This window comes from Bubalus bubalis, chromosome 5 (genome assembly GCF_019923935.1).
Source record: "Bubalus bubalis isolate 160015118507 breed Murrah chromosome 5, NDDB_SH_1, whole genome shotgun sequence".
NCBI classification, from domain to species: domain Eukaryota; kingdom Metazoa; phylum Chordata; class Mammalia; order Artiodactyla; family Bovidae; genus Bubalus; species Bubalus bubalis.
The window spans coordinates 124434770-124457814 of NC_059161.1; the positions used below are offsets into that span (position 1 = coordinate 124434770).

The window sequence follows — 23045 nt, forward strand, 5'->3', positions numbered from 1 at the left end:
CACTGACACACTGACACACATAGGCACTTAGTGATGCAGAGACATGTATAATCTCTCACACAACACACACCTGAGGCCTTTGCACACTCAGACCCAACCGTGCTCCCCATCACCACCCTTGGGGTTGGGGGGTTAGTACACAGCTTCTGTTGCAAAGTGCTGCGCGACTCCCATCCCAGTCACTCAGCCTCTCTGAGCCCCCAGTGCCTCTCCAGGGTAGAGACAGGTGGACTAGGGCCCCTCTGAGGCCCCTTCTGGCTCTGGTTCTGCGATTCTGGGATAAATGACTTTTCAACAGCTGGCTAAGACAAAGTGCCCCCAGGCTGGATGGGCTACTTCAGTGGTAGAAGGGGGTCAAATTTCGGGGGGCCAGACTGAACCCACCCCTCGGTCATGCCACAGCCTTTGGGCAGTCAGCCTTCACCGCTTAGGGGCCTGCCTGAGCCTGTCCCTCAGGCTCACCATGTAGGTCAAGAGGGAAGGAAGGAAGGGAGGGAGCCGAGAGGCGATTCTTTCAACTAAGTTCAAGAAGGCTGGGCTCACACACACACACACACACACGCGCGCGCGTGCGCGCGCACATGCGCATGCACACATGTGTAAGTGGACCCCAGGACACACACATGCACAGGCAAACAACTGTTCAGGACACACTCATGCCCGCATGCACACACTTTGTGTTATTGTCTCATCCACTCTCAGGGGGTTAGGTAAACTCCAGAAGCACACTATCATTTGTCACATCTTATACCCGCCCCCACAGTACACACACGGGCTCCATGCAGAATCAATACCCGTGCTGTGATCTAATACATAATATGAGCTGCACACCACCCCCCACTCCCTCCAGGGGTTGGAGACCCACCCAATCCACCCCGCCGTGAGGAACACAGCTCCCTTTTTTGTCTATAATCTATCATCTCCCATTTTCTAAACCCACACACACAAGCCTGTACGTATCTACATGTGTTACACACACACTTCTCTACAACCCAGGGCTTCTTTTACCTGGCAGCCGCATCCCCCAATAGCCATGTATACAACGACTTGCTTAAATAAACTGAATCACACGACATTTATGGCGGGGAGGGGTGCTGGCTAGGAAGGGGCCCCCAGGAAAACCCTTGGGCTCTCATGAGCAGCCCTGTGTCTGGGATCACTTTGGCCCCCATGTGCTGGGGCCCTGGCCAGTCAGCACACTCATCTCTGCAGCTCCTGCACAAACAAGCAGGCTCCGGGTTTCTGGATAATCCAACATGGCGGGGATTGCAAACCCTATTCCCACCTGCCACAAATGTGGGTCATGCTATACTCAGGAAGGTGAAACAACCAAGTTTAGTTTGCTGCCTGCACGAGTCCCCTGTCTCCTGGCTTCCTAGAGAGGCACCTGGGGACTCATTGGCCTCTTCTTCCTGGCTGCACTTCGCTTTCTGCTGATTCACCTATGCCCCTCACCTGCCATCATGGGCCCCTCCAGGCTCAGCCTGTGCCCTCCACACTCCTCTCTCTTCTCCCGCCCTCCTCCGTGAGAGCTCATTTTCGTGGCTGAGGGACCCCCAAACCTGTTATTTGTAGCCCTGGCTTTTTCCCTGCGGGCCAGTCCTGCACCCACGGCCGTGCGCTCAGCAATCACTCAATTCCTGACATCCAGCCCCCGCTCAAGCCACGCTCGACATCTCCACACTCTGCAACAAAGTGCCCATTTCCCTGCCTGCAGCAAAGACACTGCTTTCAACAAATGCTTCTTTTTTTTAATTTTATTTTTCAGCTGCACTGAGTGGCATGTGAGATCCTAGTTCCCAGACCAGGGATTGAACCCATGTCCCCTGCACTGGAAGCACAGGGTCTTAACCACTGGACTGCCAGGGAAGTGCCTCAACCAACACTTCTCATGGAGTATATGCCCCACACGCTGCCACACTCCAGAGATGCCATGAGTCAGTCACACATTGTGTGCCATCACACGCCAGCTTCCGGGCAACCCTCACAAGCTTGGTATGTTATCTCCCTCCTTTGCACAGAAAAGGACACTTGCCCAGGAGCACAAAATCACCTCCGCCTTTGCCCACTGCACTCCTTGGTCATCAGAGCCCCCACACTCACCCCTGACCCGGGCTCCTGCCTTAGTCTCCTGCCGGTTGGTCCCCCCACCCAAACCCAGCCTGGCTCTCTTGGTACATGTACCAGATACACCTTACTAAGTACCATCGTGATCAATACACACGCGCACACACACGCACATGGGCAGAATTTCTCAGTGGCTCAGGTACAAACCTCTTCTGTGCTCCTGACCTGCCTACAGAGAAGCGTGACCCGAGTGGCTCACACGCTGAGTGTCCTCCTGTCCACGATGGCCCTCTCCTCCTGCTAGCCTTCCCTGATCAGATCAGGCACCCTGAAAGCAGCCTTGATCTTTTTTTTTTTTCATGTACCGATCACCAGGTCCTATCAATTCCAGCTTCTAAAACTCTAAAATCTCAGCTTGACTCCTTGAAACCCTTTCTACCCCTCGATCACCATCAGGACAGCCCAAGTCCAGACCCTCCTCAGACCCTCTTCTCAGAACACTCTTAAAGGATCTCCCCCTACGGCAGTATTTTTACCCTGTAATTCACAGTCCAATCACCACCAAAGTGGTCCAACCAAGTCATGACTCTGCTTAGAACTCTTCAAGGCTTCCCAGGACCTACAAGATCAAGTCCAGTCTTTTTTTTATTTTTTTATTTTTATTTTTGGCTGCACTGGGTCTTCGTTGCTGCGCCCAGGCTTTCTCTAGTCGTGGCAGGGGCTACTCTTCATCGCAGGAAGGGCTACTCTTTGTCGCAGTGAGCAAGCTTCTCACTGCAGTGGTTTCTCTTGTTGTGGATCACGGGCCCCAGGCGCTCAGGCTCAGTAGTCATGGCAGATGGTCTTAGTTGCTCCATGGCATGTGGGATCTTCCCAGACCAGGGATTGAATCTGCATCCCCTACACTGCAAGACGGATTCTTAACCTCTGGACCACCAGGTAAGTCCAAGTCCAGTCTTTTTTTGTTTTTCTTTGTGTTGTTTTTGGGAGGTTGTGCCGGGACTCAGCTGCAGCAGGCAAGACTTTTGTTGCCGTGTGCAGAATCTTTGTGGCAGCACGCAGGATCGTTGGTTGCGTCACACAAGCTCTTAGTTGTGGCATGCGGGATCTAGTTCCCTGACCAGGGATCAAACCCCAGCTACCTACGTTGGGAGGGCAGAGTCTTAGCCACTGGACCACCATGGAAGTCCCAGTCCAATTTTCTTGAGAAAGTCCATTTGAGGTTTTACCACGCCTCCCTCCAACCTCCCCTCCTCCTTGCAACAATCCAGGCTCCAGCCACACCCCATTTCTCCACGTCTCCCTAATATGCCATGTGTCTATACATACTATTCCCTCGGCTGCCTGAGAAGTCGACTCCTGCTTTCAGACTAGGTCAGTCTATGTGGGTCTGTGTTCTGAGCTGATCTCCTAGCCATCCCTCTTTTGTGCCAGTTCTCAAGATGTACCTTGGCTTGTTATTTCACTTATCGGATCTCTATTGCGATTGTGTTTCCATGTCTGCTTCCTGGCTGGACTGTGAGATCTCCAAGAGCAAGGACAATGTCTCATTCATCTCTGTGTATCCAGCTGCTCACACAGTTCCTGGCTCAGAAAAAGGCAGGCCTGTGTTTGTTGAATGAATAAAAAGTTAAAAGTGAACACTCCTCACTTACCCAGCACTTTGAGTGAGCTTGACTCTTTCTGTGCACCATTTCCCTACTGTTAATACTTCATCAATAGATACTATTACTCCCTCAGAGAGATGGGGAGACCAAGGCTCGGAAAATGGAAGAAATTGGCCCAAGGCCACATTGCTGGGCAGAGGAGCAGAATCAAAATCTGAACCAAATCTGTCTGGCTTTAAAAGTTCTGATGAGCTGCATTCTGGGCCTGCAAGTCAAGATTTCTAGAAGCTGGTTTTAATCGCAGTTCCGATCTTATTTCCCATAAAGCACAACCAGGGACTTCCCTGGTGGCCCAGCCAGCAGCTAAGATGCTGCACTTCCAATCCCTGGGTTCCATCCCTAGTCAGGGAACTAGATCCCGCATGCTGCAGTTAAGACCCAGCACAGCCAAATAAATAGGTAGTTAAAAAATAATAATAATAAAGCACAACCATCTCGGTCTGATACACTCAACTCACATCCTCTAGACTCTGCACTTGGGCCGTTTTCCTGGCGAGAAAGCCCTAGCCTTTCCTTTACCTCCACAAATCTCACTCAGCCATCCTTCAAGATCTAGCCAAGTTCTACCTCCTCCATGAAGCCTTCTCTGACCACGAGGGTTAATAATCATAGTAGCATTTATTGATCACTTAGAATAGTGCCTGGCACATAGTAAAGTGAAAGTGTTAATCGATCAGTCATGTTCAAGTCTTTGAGACTCCATGTACTGTAGCCCACCAGGCTCCTCTGTTGATGGAATTTTCCAGGCAAGAATACCAAAGTGGGTAGCCATTCCTTTCTCCAGGGGATCTTCCAGAGTCAGGGACTGAACCCCAGTCTCCTGCATTACAGGCAAATTCTTTACCATCTGAGCCACCAGGGAAGACCTAAGGGTTTCCATTTGTTGTTGTTCAGACGCTAAGCTGTGTCTGACTCTTTGCAACCCCATGGACTGCAGCATGTCAGGCTTCCCTGTCCTTCACCATCTCCTGGAGTTTGCTCAAACTCATGTCCATTGAGTCAGCGACATCATATTTCCATGTATTCACTTATTTAGTCCTCACAACAACACGACCTCCATTTCACAGAGTAGAACATTGAAAAACAATGCGATTCAGCAACTTGTCCAGGTTCACATAGCCAGCAGTTAGCAAACCCAAGATTAAGCCCAGCAGCTGTGCTCTTAACCATTCCACCCTAGGAGGCTCTCCTTGGGAACACCTCCCTCATCTCTGGGCTCTCACAGGAGTCGCTCCCCACCCAGCTCTCTCAGCTTCCATCGCTTTCTGCCTGGAGCTGTCTCCAACAGCAGAAGCTGTCAGCGCCACAGGTATTAGATGCTAGAGCTGACAGAGTGATTCCACATATGTGACCTCATTTACTCAACTTGCATACACGCGGGTCTTGACCGCCTCCCCAGAGGGCATAAATGGTATTGTCTTGGCTAACATGAATTCAGGATTCCGGCAGATTCATTATCAAGGACAGTGATGAAGACCAGAACCAAAGAAAAGAAACAGTGCTGAGCAGCCACAACCGACATGATAACAGTTATACATTAAAAACTGTTATTTTCTCATAGGGGAGCCTCTCACACCCAACCCAGAATCCACTCTCTGTTAGTGACACACAATTCTAACATGCTGGGAATGCTGATTTCCAAGTTCACAAACAGACAGGGGCGGGAGGCGGTTGCTCCCTGACAGCTCCTCCAAAGGGCGGAGGTGGAAAAACTAGAAAAAGCCAACATAAGAACACAAAAGTGCAGCAGTCTGGCATCACTTCAGCCAGGCACATACCTCAACAAAGGAAGCCCTGAGCGACAGTCCGGGGCAACACCTGAGGGGAACCACGACAGCCTGAGTCTTCTGGAAAAGGCTAAATCACCTTCCAAATGTGCTTAGGCAGGCAGGGAGGTGTGCAACATATTTTTTAAAGATTTCCATCTGAAATGTTGTAAATGGTGGTGAGTTGCGTATTTTAATGGGATAATGCCCCCCATTTTCAGGAGGAGTTCCTCCCCGAGGGCTCCAGAAGGCTGAGAGTTTACCGATCGATTTCCACTGCCCTCTCTCAGTGGTAGAACAGCCCGCCGGCAAAGATGGGAACACCCTCATCACACACCGGCTGAAAGAAGAAGCTGTAGCCCAAGGAATCCGGGGTGGTTACTGGTTTCAGATGAAACACTGTCCCGAAGCACCTCCAATAAACCAAACGCAGGTCATCCAATAAACCAAACGCAGGTCGTCCATGACACAGCTGACTGACCGCCTCTCCTTTTCAGAGGCAGCGTGGAGAAGGGTGGAGCCCCCGGAGTCAGCTCAGGTTCAGATTCCAGCTCTTAATCTCACAGGGCGGTCATGCCTTCAACATACCCAGCAGACGCCCACTAGCTGTGAGGCCCTGCTCTCTCCTCCCTCGACTGTGTGATCCGATATCCTTTCTGTTCTAACTGCTCCCTCCCAGTGTCTGTGGCTGCTGCTTTCCCTCCTCCTCCCAAATGAGCCCCCTGATGTCTCTTCACCTCCTCCTTGGCCACTTCATCTGACCCTAAAGTTTCCAATACACTCTCCACACATGCAGCTCCCAGGTCTCCACTTGCAACCTCACCTTCAACTCAAACTCTGGTCTCACATTTCCGACTGCCAGGACACCTCTGTCTAGGAACAGCAAGACAGGGCTGTGATCTGTGGCTCAACCCTACTCCCTCTCCCAACTTTCCCCTCCCCTGTCACCCCCACCACCATCCTTGTAACCAAGCAAACCTGAAGCCTCACCACCTCTGCCCGTCCACGTGGGAAAGGCAGGGCTATGCCTCAGTCTCCGCCACGGCTCTCAGCCGCATTGCTGCCACCACCCTTCCTCGCCACTCCCCAAGACAGCCAAGGTCCAGGGCGTCAGTGTCTCTTTCCTGAACTTTCTCCCACTGATTCCCCCACCACATGACTCTGCCCTCCATACTGCATCCTACCCTTTGCTCCCAGCTTCCAAAACACCATTCTTATTCACACACCTGCTCAAAAGTATTTTGTGGCTCCATTTACCAATACTCTACACACAGCATCCAATACACATTAGTTGAATGATTTCAGTCAAAACCTGGAGAATTTCCTGGTGGTTCAGTGGTTAGGACTCAGTGCTTTCACTGCTTGGGGGGCCTGGGTTTGACTCCTGGTCAGAGACCTAAGATCCTGCAAGCTGTGAGGTGGGGGAAAACAAACAAACAAAAAACAACCCCAAGACCTGGCCTCAAGCTGCTTCCCCTGCTTTAGATCTCACTGTCTTCCCTTCACTCTTTGGTGTCCCTCTATGGCCATGATGTGCGCTTCCCCCTTCTACACCGTTGTTCTTACTAGCTCCTTTGCTTGGCGGGACCTCCCCAAACCAAGTTTACTGATCAGCATTCAAGACCAGTCTTAAATAGTATGCCTTTTATTACTAATCCCCCAACTTGGCTTCCCAGGTGTTGCAAATGGTAAAGAATCCGACTGCCAATGTAGGAGACCCAAGAGATGAGGGTTCTGTCTCTGGGTCAGGAAAATTCCCTGGAGAAGGAAATGAAAACCCACTCCAGTATTTCTTGCCTGGAAAATTCCATGGACAGAGGAGCCTGGTGGGCTATACCGCATGGGGTTGCAAAGAGTCAGACTGAGCATGTATGCACACACAACTTGTAAACTCTCCCCTTCTTCAAAATCCCAAGAGTACTCTGTTTATAATAATACTATAATTTATACCACTAGGCTTCCCTGGTGGCTCAGTTGGTAAAGAATCTGCCTGCAGTGCAGGAGACCCAGGTTCAATCCCTGGGTTGAGAAGATCCCTGGAGAAGGAAATGGCAACCTACTCCAGTACTCTTGCCTGGAGAATCCCATGGACAGAGGGGCCGGGCAGGCTACAATCCATGGAATCATAAAAAGTCGGACACAACTGTGTGACTTTCACTTCACTTTACACCACTAATTACATACCAGACACTTGTTTAATTCCCACAACAAACTTGTGAGATAACCATGCTTGTTCCCATTCTGTAGGTCAGGAAAAACCAGTCTGAAGGTTAGGTATTCATGTGACTCACAGGGCTAGTGAGTAGAGAAGTCAGATCTAAACGCAGATCTGACCTCAGGAGACAGAGCTTCACTGTCACTAAGCTGCACTGCCTCACTGCACCTGGCTGCATATAGTATGCTGTTTGCTTGCTGTTACTTCTCGACACTTTCTATGTGCCGGGCACTATTCTAAGCATTTTATATGAATTAGCTTATTTAATTCTCATAACAACTCTGTAAGGTAGGCAGTATTGCTGTCCCATTTTACAGACAAGGAAACCGGGCAGAAAGAGCTTAAGCCCAAGGTCACTGCCCAGACAGCCCGACTACAGAATCTGTGCTCTTAACTACACACTGCCTGCTTTTCATCTGCTTCCTCAGTTAAGCAGGCAACTCCCAGAGCACAGTCTCCTCCACGTCTGACTCACCTACAGCCCCCAACACAAAGTTTGTCACAAAGGCGGCCTTGACAATAACCTGCTGAATTAAACTGCCAACAAACCTATGAAATACACGAGACCCGTGCATCTATCTTCCTGTTAACACACGCATCACAGCTGGTTTCATTTCTCTCCCAAGTGAGGAACACACCACACCCCTGACACACCATTGTATGCCTCTGTGTCCCCACTCCACTCGAGGTTTTCCATGCATACTGGCACACTCTTCTTCCTTGATCACTTTTCAGCTCTTTCTCCCCACACATGAATGACATGAGGAGGAATTCCTATGAAAATCAATGCAAAATCCCAGTCTACTTGATCCCCACTTTGGTAGACAGTCAGCAGGAATACAAACACTCAGTGACTCATACTTAGTTAGCCCTGTCTTCAATCACCTGTGGCCAGAACCCCAGAGAAAAGAAGCAGATTTCCTAGCATGGAAGTTCTCAGACAATGGGCAGGCCCAGACCCAGGAAGGCAGGAGGGGTGGGGGTGGGAGCTGTCCAAAGGATCCACCAACTAGCTGAAGGCAGATAGCTATGTCTTACATATAAAGCTAAAACTATTTTTCCTAATGTATATTTGATTAACCACAATGGCAAATGTAACATCAAAGCCATGTAAAAGCTTTCCTAAATTCACAGTAGCTTTGAGTCATCTATTTTCACAATAAACAGATATAAAAATAACTACTATTTGGAAGGGGTACTGTGAATTACTGACTTTTAAAAATGTCTTCAATCTCGGAAAAAGTTGGGGATCACTCAAAGCAGATAAGAATGAAGTAACTGTAATTTCCAGAGAGGCTTGAAGACGCTGGCCCTGATCAGGAGCCAGACCTGTTCCCCTTAAAATCTTCCAACCCCAAACCCAATACCCAAGGGGGAGCAGCTCATTCCTTTCCTCCTTGGCTGGATAAGAATGTACTAGATGAAGTGTAATGAGCACAGGATATTACAAAACCTACCCAGGAAATAAGGAACGAATGTAAAGGGAGGGAATGAGGTCATGGGTGGGAGGAGAAGCAGAGGAGCTGTCACTGAGCCTGTCATCGCTAGATGTAAGCAGAGTTCATCAGCGTTGACAACCACCATGCCCACAACACAGAGCTGAAAACAGACACACACATAGTTCCACATACACATACAGCCTTCCCCAAGCCTAACAAGTATTCTATCAAATACTTGTTAACATCTATTCAGTCACTGAAGAGATGTTTACCAAACACCCACTAAGTGCCAAATACCATACTAGGTGCAGGGAATTCACAGATGAACATCTCTACCTTTTTATCTCAGACAAAGCACAACTCCCTCAATGGATATCTCACAAACATACACACACACGCACACACACACAATGGGTTAGATACACAGCTGCCTCTCCCAGCTCCAACAGAGCTGACACAAACATTTAACTGATACACATCCAATACATATACACATGATACAACCACCGCATCACACACAGGTACCCAAACACATCTCAGACACACAAGCACACAACACACATTCCAAAGCACACATCTCGTATGGCTCACTGGGAGCCTCTGGCCGATGAATCCTTTCAGGGAATGAATACAAGGACTCTGGCTGCATTTTTAATATACCCAGGCCAATTCTGCCACAGTGAGATCATGGACCAGTGGCTGCTGTGTAGCTCAAATTTCCCTTCCATGTAGTCAGAAGGGTGTGGTTCAGGGACTTCCCTGGTGGTGCAGTGGCTACGACTCTGAGCGCCCACTGCAGCAGGCTCAGGTTCAATCCCTGGTTGGGGAATGAAGACCCCACACGCTGCTGCATGGTGCAGCCAAAAAAATAATCTCTAAAAAATAATTTTTTAAAAAATAGCATGGTTCATGCTATTTTCTTAAGAAGGCTTAGAGGGGAGAGATCATAGGGACCAGAGAATCAAGTTACAGGTCATGAAAGATTCCTCATAAAGTCCAGTGTCTTACTGAGGTCTCCCATGGAAACACACGCACATGGATACCTGCACGTGCAGCCACGCCCTTACACTCACATACTACTTACTCTACTAAGCACGGGACTTTATCTGCCAACAGACCATTCGCACATGATACACTGCCAGACTCCCACACCTCTGCATGCAAGCAAACACACACAGACACACAATTTCACAGTTTAGGGAGCACCTGCACTCCTTGGAGAAAAGGCGAGAAGGTGCCAGATTGACTTAATACACACAGTTCCTGAAGATACATCCCACCACCTTGTACAAATAACTCCCAAGAGCCACTGAAAACCTGCCTTATGTTCTCCTCTACCACAACTGCAGATACACAGTCAGAATACTGGGCAAAGTACAGGCCTTCACCTGCAAACGTGGCTTCTCCTGTGGCTGTCCCCAGGTCCTGGGCAGGAGGACACTACCCGCAAAGCAGTCCCAGGGCCACACTAGTCTGTGGGCACACACACTCCTCAAAGACCCTACCTCTTGAGGGTAGACACACCCACAATGCTAAGCAGCCCACAACTCCTAGGGGGACTGAAGGAAAGGACTGCACACCTCCGCTCCAAACGGCTGCCACACACCAGGGAGGAAGGAGGTGCCTATGCCCAGGCTCCAAACTGATGGGGAACCTCTCCCCTACTCCCCAGCCAGACCAAAGTGCCAACAGGGGCCTCAAAATCCCTCCCTCGCCCGTTCCCCTAAACCTCACCTCACCCCAGGCCCGGCTCAGCCATCCTCGACCTTGTCCCCCCACCTTGCTCATCAAGGCCTCTTGCATCCCGGGTACTGGTAGAACCACCCCTTCCAGTCCTGATTTCATACCCAGTTCCAGAGTCCTCACCAGTCCTCTCCAGCCCCCCAATCTCCCTTCCACACCCCACACCTGCAAGGGCTCCGATGTTCAAAACCAGCCTCTGCTTGCAGTTTCTCACCCGGAAGAGACGACCAGCCATTTTTTCCCCCCTCATCAAAATCGGCGACTCTAGTCAGCAACCCTAAGAGGCCTCAGCCACCCTCTCCCTCGAGCTTCATTCACTCTGAAAACACTCGCTTCCCGCCCTCCTGGCGCGTGCAGTCACCGCCTGACAATCACCACCCACCCTCGAACGCGCCGTGGGCTCTTCTCCCGGCGCCCAACGGTCTCCCGTCCGGCCCTCAGGCGCGGGTCCGTCCAGTCGGGGCCTCTCAGGCAGGGCTTCCCGCCCGCGCGCGGACCCTCAGACTGTGGCCCCGCCCACTCGGACCAGCCACGCCCCCGCCTCCTAGGCCCCGCCCTCCCCGGCCCTCCCCACAGCGAAGGCCCCGGCTCCCTCACTCACTCTCACAGGGCCGCCCCCCAACCACCGTCCCTACTCACAAGGCCCCGCCCACACAGAGCTCTTCCACCGGCCCTCGCGGGCGCCTCACAGTCGGTCACCCACCCGACCCACACGCCCTCAAGGGCCTGAACATCTTCTCGCTAGTTGGCTCTCACTACACAGTCCTACCCACAGGTCGCCACGGAACCCTCCCTGGGGATACGGAGAGGAGCCCCGGATGGGCTCGCGAGGCCGCGCCCACACAGGGCCTGCCGGCAGGTCACACCCACCCGGGGCACCCCGCCCCCATCCTGCTCCCTGGCTGACCACGTGCGCCCTCTTCTTGAGACAGGGGTCCTCACACGCCCCTCACAACTCGCGTGCTGGTACACACACCCGCCCTTGTGCCGGAGCCCGCGGACCGCAGGTGCCCCCCACAGGCCTGGATCCCGGGCAACCCTCCCACCCCTTATTCCCGCCTCCAGGCGCCCAGCGGCGGCTCCCCCGGGCTCACCTTCGCTGCAGAACTTGCCGCCGAAGCCCGTGTGGCTGCAGTCGCAGCCCACCTCGCCGGGGGCCAGCACGGTGCAGAGGCCGCCATTGGCACAGGGGTTGCGCGCGGGGGCGCAAAGGGGGTCGGCGGCGGCGCCGCGCAGGCCCTGGCTGCCCAGCAGCGCGGGGGGCCGCTCGCCCAGCTTCAGGTTGGCCAGGAGGCCGCGGAAGGGCGGCTCGTATTTGACGGTGCTGAGCGTGAGCGCCGAGAGTCGCACGTCGGGGGGGATGCCTCCCACGAACAAGTCGCTGGCCACCTGCATCTCGCGCCTCTTAGAGCGCACCTCGGCGGCGCGGGCTTCGCCGTCCACCGCCAGGGCGGTGCGGCGCGCGTCGCGGGTCAGCAGCACCATATGCCAGCGGTCATCGGCCACCGGCGTGTCCAGCTGCAGCGTGGCGGGCTCGGCGCACGAGAGCGTGAAGCGCAACCGCAGGCGCCCGTCCACCAGCAGTAGCTCCAGGAAGTCGCAGTCGCCGCCGTCGTCCAGGTAGAGCAGCAGCGCGCGCGTGGCGTTGGTGCGCAGGCTGAAGCTGAGCTCGCCGCTGCTCGCCGCGCCGGTCCAACGCGCGTAGCGCGCCCACTGCCCGGGGCCGCCGCCGAACTCCAGGCCGCCCGCACCTGCCGCGAGCGTCAGCAGCAGCAGCAGCGGCAGCGACGGCGGCCGCCACCGGTTCCCGAGCGCCATGCCTCCGGCGGCCCCGGCCCCGCCCGGCCCCCGGCCCCGCTCAGGCTTCAGAGCCGCGGGTGCATGGGGCAGGGAGGGGGCCGGGCGCCCCCCGCACCGAGCGGGGCTCCCTCGCCGGCTCACAGTGCCATGGACCCGGCCGCAGGACGAGGTGCGCAGAGGCCCAGATGCCGGCTTCCCCCGGGCGGGAGCAGAGGCGCCCCTCCCCCGTTGCGGGCTCCGACAGAAGATGGGGGAGGGAGGCCTGCGGGGAAACGGAGAGGAAAGGGTTACTGAGGAGTTCGGAGGAGGGGAGGCGTCGTCGGTGTCGGGCTCCCCCTTCACACTAGCAAGAGATGAACTGTTTCCCTTTAGAACTGGAGGATCCACCTTGACCTGGAGAGGGTCTCGCCACGAGGATGGGAATACTCGGGACCCAGCACTTGGGGGTGGGGTGGAGAGAGAAGGAGCGGAGATAACACCCTCTAGGGGCATCATCTAGGGTATAAGATGCAGACAGGTAGGGAGGTGACACCTTAGAGTCCAGGAGGAGCCCAGTCCAGATGCCCTCACCCTCGCCTCCTATCAGGACCAGGGCCAGCTCCTGTGGGTGAGGCCTAGAGACTCCTCCAGCTGCTGACCACAGCCCCTTCCTCTTTGAGCTACCCAACCTCTGTGCATGGTCCCACCACCTGCCATGGGCTCTCTCTCATCAGTTCCTGATGCTGGATAATGAAGTTGCTAAATAATTCATTGGGATTAATTAAATGCCAATTTGTCGATGGTATCCCTGGGTAACCTGGCTGGGAAGGAGGCAAGGGAGAGAAGCCAGCCAGGACCCAGACTTCCAGGCCCCAGGCCCTCTCCTTCCATGCAAGGACTCAGGCACATGATTCTGTGTCTACAATTCCCCCAAAACCACAATCACCCCCTTTCTGGGCCCCAACACCCTGCTCACCAGCCTGGGTCCTTCCTGAACCTAAATGTCTGTCACCCTCAAGCTCCAGCTCCCAGGCTTCAGCCTGGGACCTAGGCTGATACTTGGGCCTTCACTTCACCCCTGGGTTCCAGCCTCCAACCCATCCAGGGCTGGGGGAGCCACCAGGAGGCAGACAGCCTCATTTGCATAAAATTGCCTTTCTGAAATGATTACCCTTGTAACTGGCTGTCAGAGAGCAATTTATACCCCACGACAGGGAGGGGAATTTGCATCTCGTTAAACTCCGAGTCGTAATTATTTATATCCAACAACCCTCCTGCATATTGCATTGATTTTATTTTGGGGAGGGAGGAAGGGAAAGAGGTGGGGTGAAGCCTGAGAAAGAAACAGAGACGGGCCAGAGTTTAGGAAGAGACAGGGAAAGATTGAAGGGGAGGGGGGAGAGGAAGAAGAGAAATTGCATGAAAGAGAAGAATAATGGATGAGAGAGAAGGCCTGATGGGGAGAAAAAAGAGCGAGAAGATAGAGAAAATTAAATTCCAAATTCCGACAGCATTTATCAATGCCCTGGATGCTGAGCAGTTTTACAAATGTCATTTTACTTAATCAGTCTGGGAGGTCCCATTATTCCCATTAACCACTGGGGAATCCCACATATTAAAGTCTAGGGACTTGCCCAAGGTCGAACAGCAAGGCAGTGGGGAACTGGGACTTAGATCCATGTGTCTCTGACTCCAGCAGGACAAAGGGCAGGGCAGCCACAGGTGTAGTTCAGAGAGGTGTAAGCCGAAAGAAGAGAAGACGGATCCTTGGAGAGAGAGAAGGTTGGATGGATGTGTTTCCTCCCTCCATGGGAGGAAGCTAGGGGTATGAAGGGAGAGAGAAAGCTAAAGCCCCCCCCCCGCCCCCCGCAAAAAGCCAGGTGAAGGGTGAGCAAAGAGTTGGGGGACAGGATGGTTGGAGTGATATGTATGCAGAAAGAAGATGAGTCAGAGACAGCCTCAGGTGGCTGTCAGTAGAGTTTGAGGAGCCACCTCCAAGAGACCCTCAAATCCAGCTCTCAGGTCCTTCCATCTGGCTCCTGACTCCCTCCTCCCCAACCCTACAGGCTCCAAGAGGGTCTCAAGAGTCCTGCCCCAGCCCCCCTCCAAGGACTGCCCCTTCCCAGCCAAGAAGGGAGGCGGTCCAGGCAGGCAACCCCCTCTCTCTCCAAACACTGTCGCTGGTTATATATAGCTTTGCCACTGCCTCTCCTCATTGGGTAATAGAGATAATTAACATGCGCGGGCTAATTAGCCAATCAAATTAAATGCAGCACCTGCTCCCAGCCTGATTGACGCCCTTACCTCCCCCACCCCCAACACACACACACACACACACACACACACACACACGCACCCTCACCCCAGCCCAGGGCAGGGGAAAAGGACCCTCAGGCTTGGGGAAAGACCAAACCCCCTCTTCTTCAGAAGGAGCAGCCAGAGACCCCCCGCAGAGGCGCAGCTCCAGACGCCAGAGAATGGCATCCTCCCGCCCTCCCCAACCACCCCCCCCAGGGTCTCAGTCTGGCCTGGCCTGTCTTCCAGCCCCCACCCCCACTTCCGGACACTATTTTGGGGAGGGAATTAATTAGCTATCGATTTCTGCTGGCAAAAAGAATAGGATTTCGTGCTGCTGTCCAGTCTGCCTCGGCCGCAGGGATAAGGAAGGGGATTCGTTCCCCGGCCCCGCCCCCCAACCCAGTGCCTCTGTTTGCTCACATCCCCCACCCTCTCCAGAGCGGCAGAGGGGTCCCTGCTGACAGAACCTAGGGGCAGGGTCTCCCTAGTTCAGGAAGTTGGCGGAGGACAGGAAGTGAAGGATGGCGGAGGAGGCCTCCAGAGACTGGAAGGCAGCCGCCTGGGTCCTAAAAATCAGAGGAATGTTACCTGTTTGGGGGATGGAAGTGGCTGCCGCCGGAGAAGGCAATGGCAACCCACTCCAGTACTCTTGCCCGGAAAATCCCATGGGCAGAGGAGCCTGGTAGGCTGCAGTCCATGGGGTCGCTAAGAGTTGGACACGACTGAGAGAATTCACTTTCACTTTTCATTTGACTTTTCACTTTCTTGCATTGGAGAAGGAAATGGCAGCCCACTCCAGTGTTCTTGCCTGGAGAATCCCAGGGACGGGGGAGCCTGGTGGGCTGCCGTCTGTGGGGTTGCACAGAGTCGGACACGACTGAAGCGACTTAGCAGCAGCAGCAGCAGTGGAGGTGACAAAGTGGGTAAGAGTCCAGGGGATGACTCTACAGGTCTTTGTGTGCCCAGATGTGGAGGGAGAGTGTGGCAAGGGAGCGGGTGCTGTGGGCAGGCAGGTGCCTGGCAGCGGCTGTGGGGCAGAACCCGGGCTTCTGCGGTGCCCCCGGGAGGGGCCGGGGCAGGGGCTGGGCCTGCGGCCCCTCAAGGCTCATTACTCATTCTTCCCACAGCCCGCAGCTCTGCAGCACAGGCCAGCCTGGCTCAACGCCGGGGCACAGGGGCTGCAGGGCTGGCCGGGAGGAAGCCCCCGCCTTCCCTGTGTCCTCTCTCCAGAGACCACTGGGGCAGCTTCAGGCTTGCAAGGCAAAGATAACCCCAAGAGAAGCGTGAGCTAAGCGGACACCTGAGTCCTTCCACCCCACCCCGCCCTAGAGTACCTGCTGCTCTTTACCACCCCTGTGCCCTCCCTTCAGCCTCCTCCAGTCCAGGACCAAGCTTCTGCCTCCAACCCACCCTTCCTCCCCGGACACAGGGGCTTCCTGCTAACCTAAGATGCTCCATCCTTCTTCAACTCCTGGCATGCAGCTCTCCTCCCCGTGGGCCAGGGCCAGGGCCTTGCACAGCTACATCAAGTAAACAGTCCCTGGAGTTGAGCACGGCTCTTCCCCCACACTCATGCCTTGCAGTGGAAGCCCCCAGCACCTGCGGTGTCCATGCTCTGCTCCCCAAGATCAATGCTTCTCCAGTGCCCACTGCCAGACCGGAGACACTGGCCAGAGCAGCCTTGGGATATCCTGCCTGCCGAGTGACATCAGTGTAGCATACACCGCCAGCCACTGCTGGCCCAGGGCCACTGCTCCTCCAGGGAACAGACCTCTCCCCTGCCATCTGGGATTTGCCCCCCAGTCAGCTCCCTAGCACCCCCTACCCACGGATGGACTCTGCAGCCTTGAGTCAGTGGTGATGGGAACTAGATGGGGTGGGGGTGGGGTGACTCAGCGGCTCTCAGGACCTCAGCCCACTCTCAGCCCCACAGAATCCTGTCCCACAGGTTCTTTCTGGGCCCTGACAGCCTCCTCCTCATCTTCCCACGACCAGACCAGTGCCAGCGTGGCATCTGGGCTGTGACTCTGGAGCTTTCCACTGCGCATCATGTGCCAGGCTGGACCACCACAGCATTGGCTAATATATCCTCCCGTGCTAGGAGGTGGTTTATTTACCCCAGGCTTACAAACAGGGACCCTGAGCTTCAAACGATGGATTAATTTCCCCAAGCTCAAGAGCAGGTGAGGGGTCAGCTGGCTCCAACACCTGTGGCCTTTCTTCTACCCTGCACTGGCCACAGGCCACAGGGCGGTGTCAGGCTCAGAGAGCTCACCCTTCTCTGACCTGACCTTCGCTGGGGCCCTGCCCTCTTCAGACAACCCAGACTCTGAGTCTGCCCCAGGGGGGCCAAAAGACACAGACCGCAGAGCTCGTAGAGTTCATCCTTCAAGTCCCAGAGAGGAGCAACCACAGCCCTAGGCCCATGGAGAAGAGCAAGACTAAAATCAAGGTCACTGGACTTCCATTCCAGATGCTTCCCATGTACCCACTATTCCACTCCTGGGCCTTCCAGTCTGACCAAAATCCTCCACCCCACACCACCAGCACAAACTGAACGAACGGATGTGAATTTCAGGGTTAGATTGTCTGTACCCGCTCCGGCAGAGCCCCTGTCTAGAGGTGTTCTCCCGGCATCCACTCAGCCCCTTCTCTGATGTCTACACCACACACACCCACACACACACACACACACCTCCAGCCATGGGAATGCCAGCCTCTCTCTGGCTCTCCTCTCCTCAAGCCAGCTCTCTCACGCGCCAGCTGGGAGTGTGACAGCAGGGGCCTCCCCCAGGCATCAGGGAGGAAGAGCTGGGTTTGCACACATTCTGGTGCCCCAGAAGGCAGCCTGTGGACAGGTGGGAGAGTGTGTGTTATGGGGAGGGAATTTTTGGCTCAAGCGAAAGAGAAACTTGCCGGCAATCTAGAGCAGCCAACAGTGGAGTAGGTTGCCTCCGGTCGGGGGGAGGGGTGAGTTCCCCGTTTGTGGGGGTGTGTGAGCTGAGGAAGGGTGACTAAGGCTCAGAGATGTTCAGCAGGGGGCTCCTGAATCACAGGGGAGGGGGCATCAGACAGCTCGAGCTCTGAGGGACCTTTCCAATGGCAGAAGGTGTATTTTGAAGGGTCCTCTCTCCTCCCTAAAACCTCAGGCAGGATCAGTAAGCAAAGAATAAGTCCCACCTCCTCTCCCTGCTCCCTCCTTCCAGCTCTGATGACCTAGAAGTGACAAGGGAAGACCTCCGGCAAGTCCACGGTCAGACACATCTTGGCAGGGGGCAAAAGCAAAACCGAGAAAGTGCAGGGATTAGGGGCGCTGACTCAGGAGCCTGGGTTCATGCCAGCTCTACTCCTTTCTAGCTGTGTGACCTTGGACAAGTTGCTTAGCTTCTCTGGGCCTCAGTTGCCTTATGTGTAAAATAGAGATTTTAGTAGTGTTTTCAAAAGTGAATTGATATATGTAAAGCACTTGAAACAGTGCCTAGTAGAGACTAACGTGGAGAAGTAGGTGTTGTATTAATAATCACTTTAAAAACTCCTCGTCTCAGCGTTTTACAGTGTGCAAAACTCCATGTGTTTCTCGTTTCCTTTGATTCTCACCATGGAGGGATGAGAGAAGCCAGGCAGACCTTAGAACTGCCCCCCTTTTGCAAATGGGGAAACTGACACTGAGAGAAGAGGAGGGGCCACTGAGCAGCCATCTCTATGGGACAGGATTCTGCGGGCGAAGGGAGGGTGGAGATCCTGAGAGCAGTTGAGTCACCCCTACCCCCACCTCCCAGCTCCCATCCCCACTGGCTCAAGCCTGAAGTCCCCCTGTGGCTAGTGGGTGCTAGGGCGCTGACCAAAGGCAGACTCCACAAGGTCACACAGCTTGTCAGGGCAGAGCTGGGACTAGGATTTTGCCCCCTGGACCCTTCCCCACACTTCCGGGCACTTCTTCCTACCTAGGAAGGTGGGAAAGAGAAGAATGGGTCTGGAGACCAGCAGAGGTCTCAGAGCAGCAAGGCTGGTAGTGGGTGGGTGTGTGCGAGGGTCCCCCTGAGCAGGTGTTCATGTACATGGAGAGAAGCCTAAAAGGGTCTGGGCACCAGAGTGGCAGCTCACGATGCACATGACGAGGCAGTTGCCAGGTGTGTGGGTCTGAGGAGGTGGGTGGGCTGGGGACTGAGGTGCAAATGAATGACTCGACACACTGGGGGCAGAGCGAGGTGTTTGAGGTAGGCAGTGAAAGGCAGCTCACCCCCATGCCCACCCCATGCTGTGCACAGCTGAGGGATGATGCCCTGGGGGGGTACATCCCAGCAATTCAGAGGGGACAGATGGCTTCCAGGGGTGGCCTTGTGAGTAAGCAGGAGGTGCCTGGGAATGTTCCTAACAGTGCCCATGACAGGCGTATGTGTGCACATGGAAGGTCGTGATGAACATGAAAATAGCCGCCATTTACTGGGGGCAGGACAAACACATCAGACAAAGTTCACAGAGTGCTTAACACAGAGCCAGGCTCATGGCAGGGACAGTGTGCCTACTCCAAAGCCTTGGCGATACCACGGGTTCGATTCCAGGCCACCACAATAAAGCGAATATTGCAATAAAGGAAGTCACACGAATTTTTTGCCCAGTCACACTGTACAGTAGCCTATGATCCTATAGTCCTATGTGTGACAGCATCGTGTCTAAAAAAGCAATGTACATACCTTTATTTTAAAATACTTTATTGCTAAAATACACTAACCGTCATCTGACAATGAAGGGTTGCCACAAACCTTCACTTTGCAAAAAACATAATTATCTGTGAAGCGCAATAAAACAAAGAATGCCTGTGAATACAGTCATTGTTGTTATTATTGTCATCATGATCATCTGGCCTACTCCTCGAAAGAACCCCATGAGGTAGGTGGGGACCCCTCCATTTTACAGATGAGGAAACTGAGGCTCACGGAGGGGCAGAGCTGAGTCCAGGAGGCCTCTCTCTGACCCCACCCCACCGTGGCGGCAGCAGAGAGGGCTCTGGAAGGAGCGAGGATGGGCAAGGTGCTATGCACGTGCCAGATTGATTGCTGACTGAGTCTCTGAGGGCTGCAGCCCTGCGGGCGTGGACGGGCCCAGGCCAGGGGCCGCCCGGGCAGATGAGCGGCTGGGCAGGTGGAGCGGGCTCACTGTCGGGTGCGGTGTCCCCATGGGGGCCGAGAATGAATGGATAGATTGGCACCAGGTGGGGGTAGGGCCCCCACATGTGAGGCTTAGTGCTGGGGGCAGGGGGCCCAGAAATGGGAAGGTTCTGAGGAAGACAGGTGTGGCTGAGCACTGGGTCAGACCTGAAGGGGCTGTGGTCACGCACCTGAAAGCCTGGGGCAAAGTGCTTAGGACATAGAAGAGAACGTGGTGCTTAATGATGCGGGGGGTGGGGGTGGGCGCTCTGTGAGGAGAGGGTGTGTCTCAGGGAGTGAAGGTCTGTTGGAAGAGTACAGGTGCACCTGAGACGGCTGTATGAATCTGAGGTGGTGCCTGGTTGGACGGAGCAGGGGGTGCATGCATCTGAGGGAGAGAGCTGACAGCGTGGCACTGAGGCTCTGGGGGCACGTGGGGGCCCCGAGGGTGTCACAGCAGAGCAGGGCACCCGGGGGAGGTCTCTGAGGCAGGCAGCGAGGTGGCTGTTTCTCTGGGCAGGGAGTGTGGGCGGTGTGCTGCTAGGAGGTGTATTGTGTACGCAGGTGTAAGTGCCTGTGTAGGTGTGTGTCTGGGTGGGTGTCACCGAGCATACGTATCCGTGTCAAGCTGTCTGTGTCACTGGCAAGGGTGGGCAGGAGAAGGTAGCTGGATAGAGACTGGAGGCCTGGAGGGGAAAGAGATCCCCACCATCCCCTCTCAAACCCAGCCCCCTCCTCTCAGGAACTCAGAGTGTGGACTCAACCCAGGTTGAGAAGCCAGCAGAGGCCTGGGCTCCTGGACATAAATCCCCAGCCACGCTGTGACCGCCTGCCTGGCCTCTGCCTGCCAGTCAGTCCTGCCCACCCCTGTGGATCTGAGGCCACAATGGATCTGAGAATACCTCCTCTAGCAGGAATGAAGGAGCCTCCCCAGCCAGACCCTTCTCCCCTGCCCCTAGAAAGATCCAGCCCAGCCTCAGATTCCAGCATTCCTGGAGGCAGGAGGAGCTAGGGACCTGAGTGGCCAAAGCCCCACAAAACAGACGGCCTTACGGTGAACAGATCAGCCAACCTCCCTCCTCTCTTTCCTCCTCTCTCCTCCTTCTCTCTTTCTACTTCTCTAGCAGAAGATAGAGAATGCAAGGCCCAGGAGTCTACCCTGCCCCAAAAGGAATACCTAGACACTGGCAACGTGGACAAGAGGGAGGGGCAGAAATGAATGACCCCACCCCCCAGCACAGAAAAAGCCAGAAGTGTTTGGAAGCCTTGAGGCAGTCAAGAGGACTGGAGACCCGAGACCCACACCCTAAGACGGATTTCATCACTCGCCTGGTCTGGACAGCTTCCCCCTTCACCTCCAGGCACCAAGAAAGAGTCCCCTCCCAGCCCTTGCTGGTTCAACGAGGCACTGAATTCCTTCACCTAGGACTCAGGTGGGGCTGGAGAGTAGAGATGACAACAGCCCCCCAAAGCCAGTTTTGCCTCCAAGGGCCCATCAAGGCTTCAAGGGCTCACACCCCAGCCCAAAGAACCCAGAGCAGATAGATGGCTCCTTGACTGGGGAGGAGGCTGGGATGTAAGGAATGGTCCCCTCCTCTTTGGGGGTGGGGAGCAAGCCCAGGGCCCTGCAGCTTCCTCTCCCTGCAGCACTCTCTGCCCATAACCCTGTCGCGTTCCCACCCCAGCACAGCCCCCTCCTACTGATTTCCCAGTCTCCCTCTCTCATCATCCCCAACCTTCCCCCGCAAGCTTCCGCTCCTATCCCTCAGGCCCCCCATCTTTCCCGGCTCTCCACCAGCACATACCCATCTCTGCCTGGAGCACCTTGGCCCCTTCCCCTCTGGTCCCTCCCAATAACCTCCTCTCCCCTTGGCTCCCATCCCCCAGGAAAGCCTGGTCCTCCTTGGTGCCCCCCAGTATGGAGCTCTTGGCCTGGCCCTGTGCTCCCTGCCTTTCCACTTCACTCCTTTCCCCTCCCCAGCCCCCTCTCCCCCTACCACCAAACCCAGTTCCTCGCTGATCTCTCCCCTGCAGACCCTTCAGAGCACAACAGCTCCCCATTCCCTCTGGACGAGCACTGCTTCCAGCCCTTGGGGCTAGCAGAGGCTGGGGACCCCCGCTTCAGAGCCTCCCTCACAAGCCCTCCGGATGCACCTCCTTCTCGCCCCATTCCTTCTTCAGTGACCATCCCTCCCACTCCCCTCCATTCACCCCAGCTCGGGGCCAGTGCCCCTTCCACAGGGAGCCTCCTATCCCCAACCCCCCCAGCCGCTTAGCCGCCTCGCTGTCACCCAGCCAGCCCTCTCAGCGCGGCAGCGCCCCCGCCCCCCAATCCATCCTTCCTGCCTCCCCCGCCCCTCCAATCGTTCCCCTCCCCCGATCGGCTCCCGCCCCCCGCCCGTCTCCGCCGCAGCCCCCCCTCACCCCGTACCTGGTTCTGGGGGCACCAGGAGGAGGGTGGGGATCAGAACCCCGGGGCCGCCCCGTCTCCGGCGGTTGGCAGAACCAGGGCCAGCAGCGTCGGCCGCCTCGCGCCTCTCTCGCTCCCTGCCACGTCCCCGCCCGCCTGCCGGTCCACCCGCCCCGCCGCGGTGCCGCTCAGAGGAGGATGCTCCGCGAGTCAGGGCGGCTGCTCCCGCCGCCGCATCCCTGCAACACCGACTGACGGCAGCATCAGCACCAGTGCCCGCCCCCCGGGAGCGCGCATTGGGTCACGCCGCGCTAACGGACGAGCGGCGCAGCCAATGCGAAGGCGCAGAGGCCGCCGGTGCCCGCCGCTGCTCCACAGGCCCACCTCCTTCCCCGGCGAGGAACCCAGGCGTTCCAGTCTCAGGGCATCCGCGTTCTTTCCCGCTTCTCGAGGTCCTTAGCCCTGGTGCCTGAGCCCCGAAACCGAGCAGACATCCGAAACCAGCCCCAATGAC

At 55.3% G+C, this 23045-nt stretch overlaps 1 protein-coding gene across 12 annotated transcripts in view; it reads right to left on the reverse strand.

Annotated features, from left to right (window-relative positions):
• NRXN2 (neurexin 2) overlaps positions 1–22787 on the reverse strand; it is a 110458-nt gene extending 87671 nt beyond the window's left edge. For all 12 annotated transcript variants that reach the window (XM_044943663.2, XM_044943675.2, XM_044943664.2 and 9 more), the window contains exons 1-2: positions 22553–22787; positions 11992–12959 (exon numbers count right to left, since the gene is read on the reverse strand). In XM_044943663.2, coding sequence (XP_044799598.2) covers positions 11992–12715 — 724 coding nt within the window. In that variant the 5' untranslated portion in view covers positions 12716–12959; positions 22553–22787. The remainder of the gene's footprint in view (positions 1–11991; positions 12960–22552) is intronic.
• Between the last annotated feature and the right edge of the window lie 258 nt (positions 22788–23045).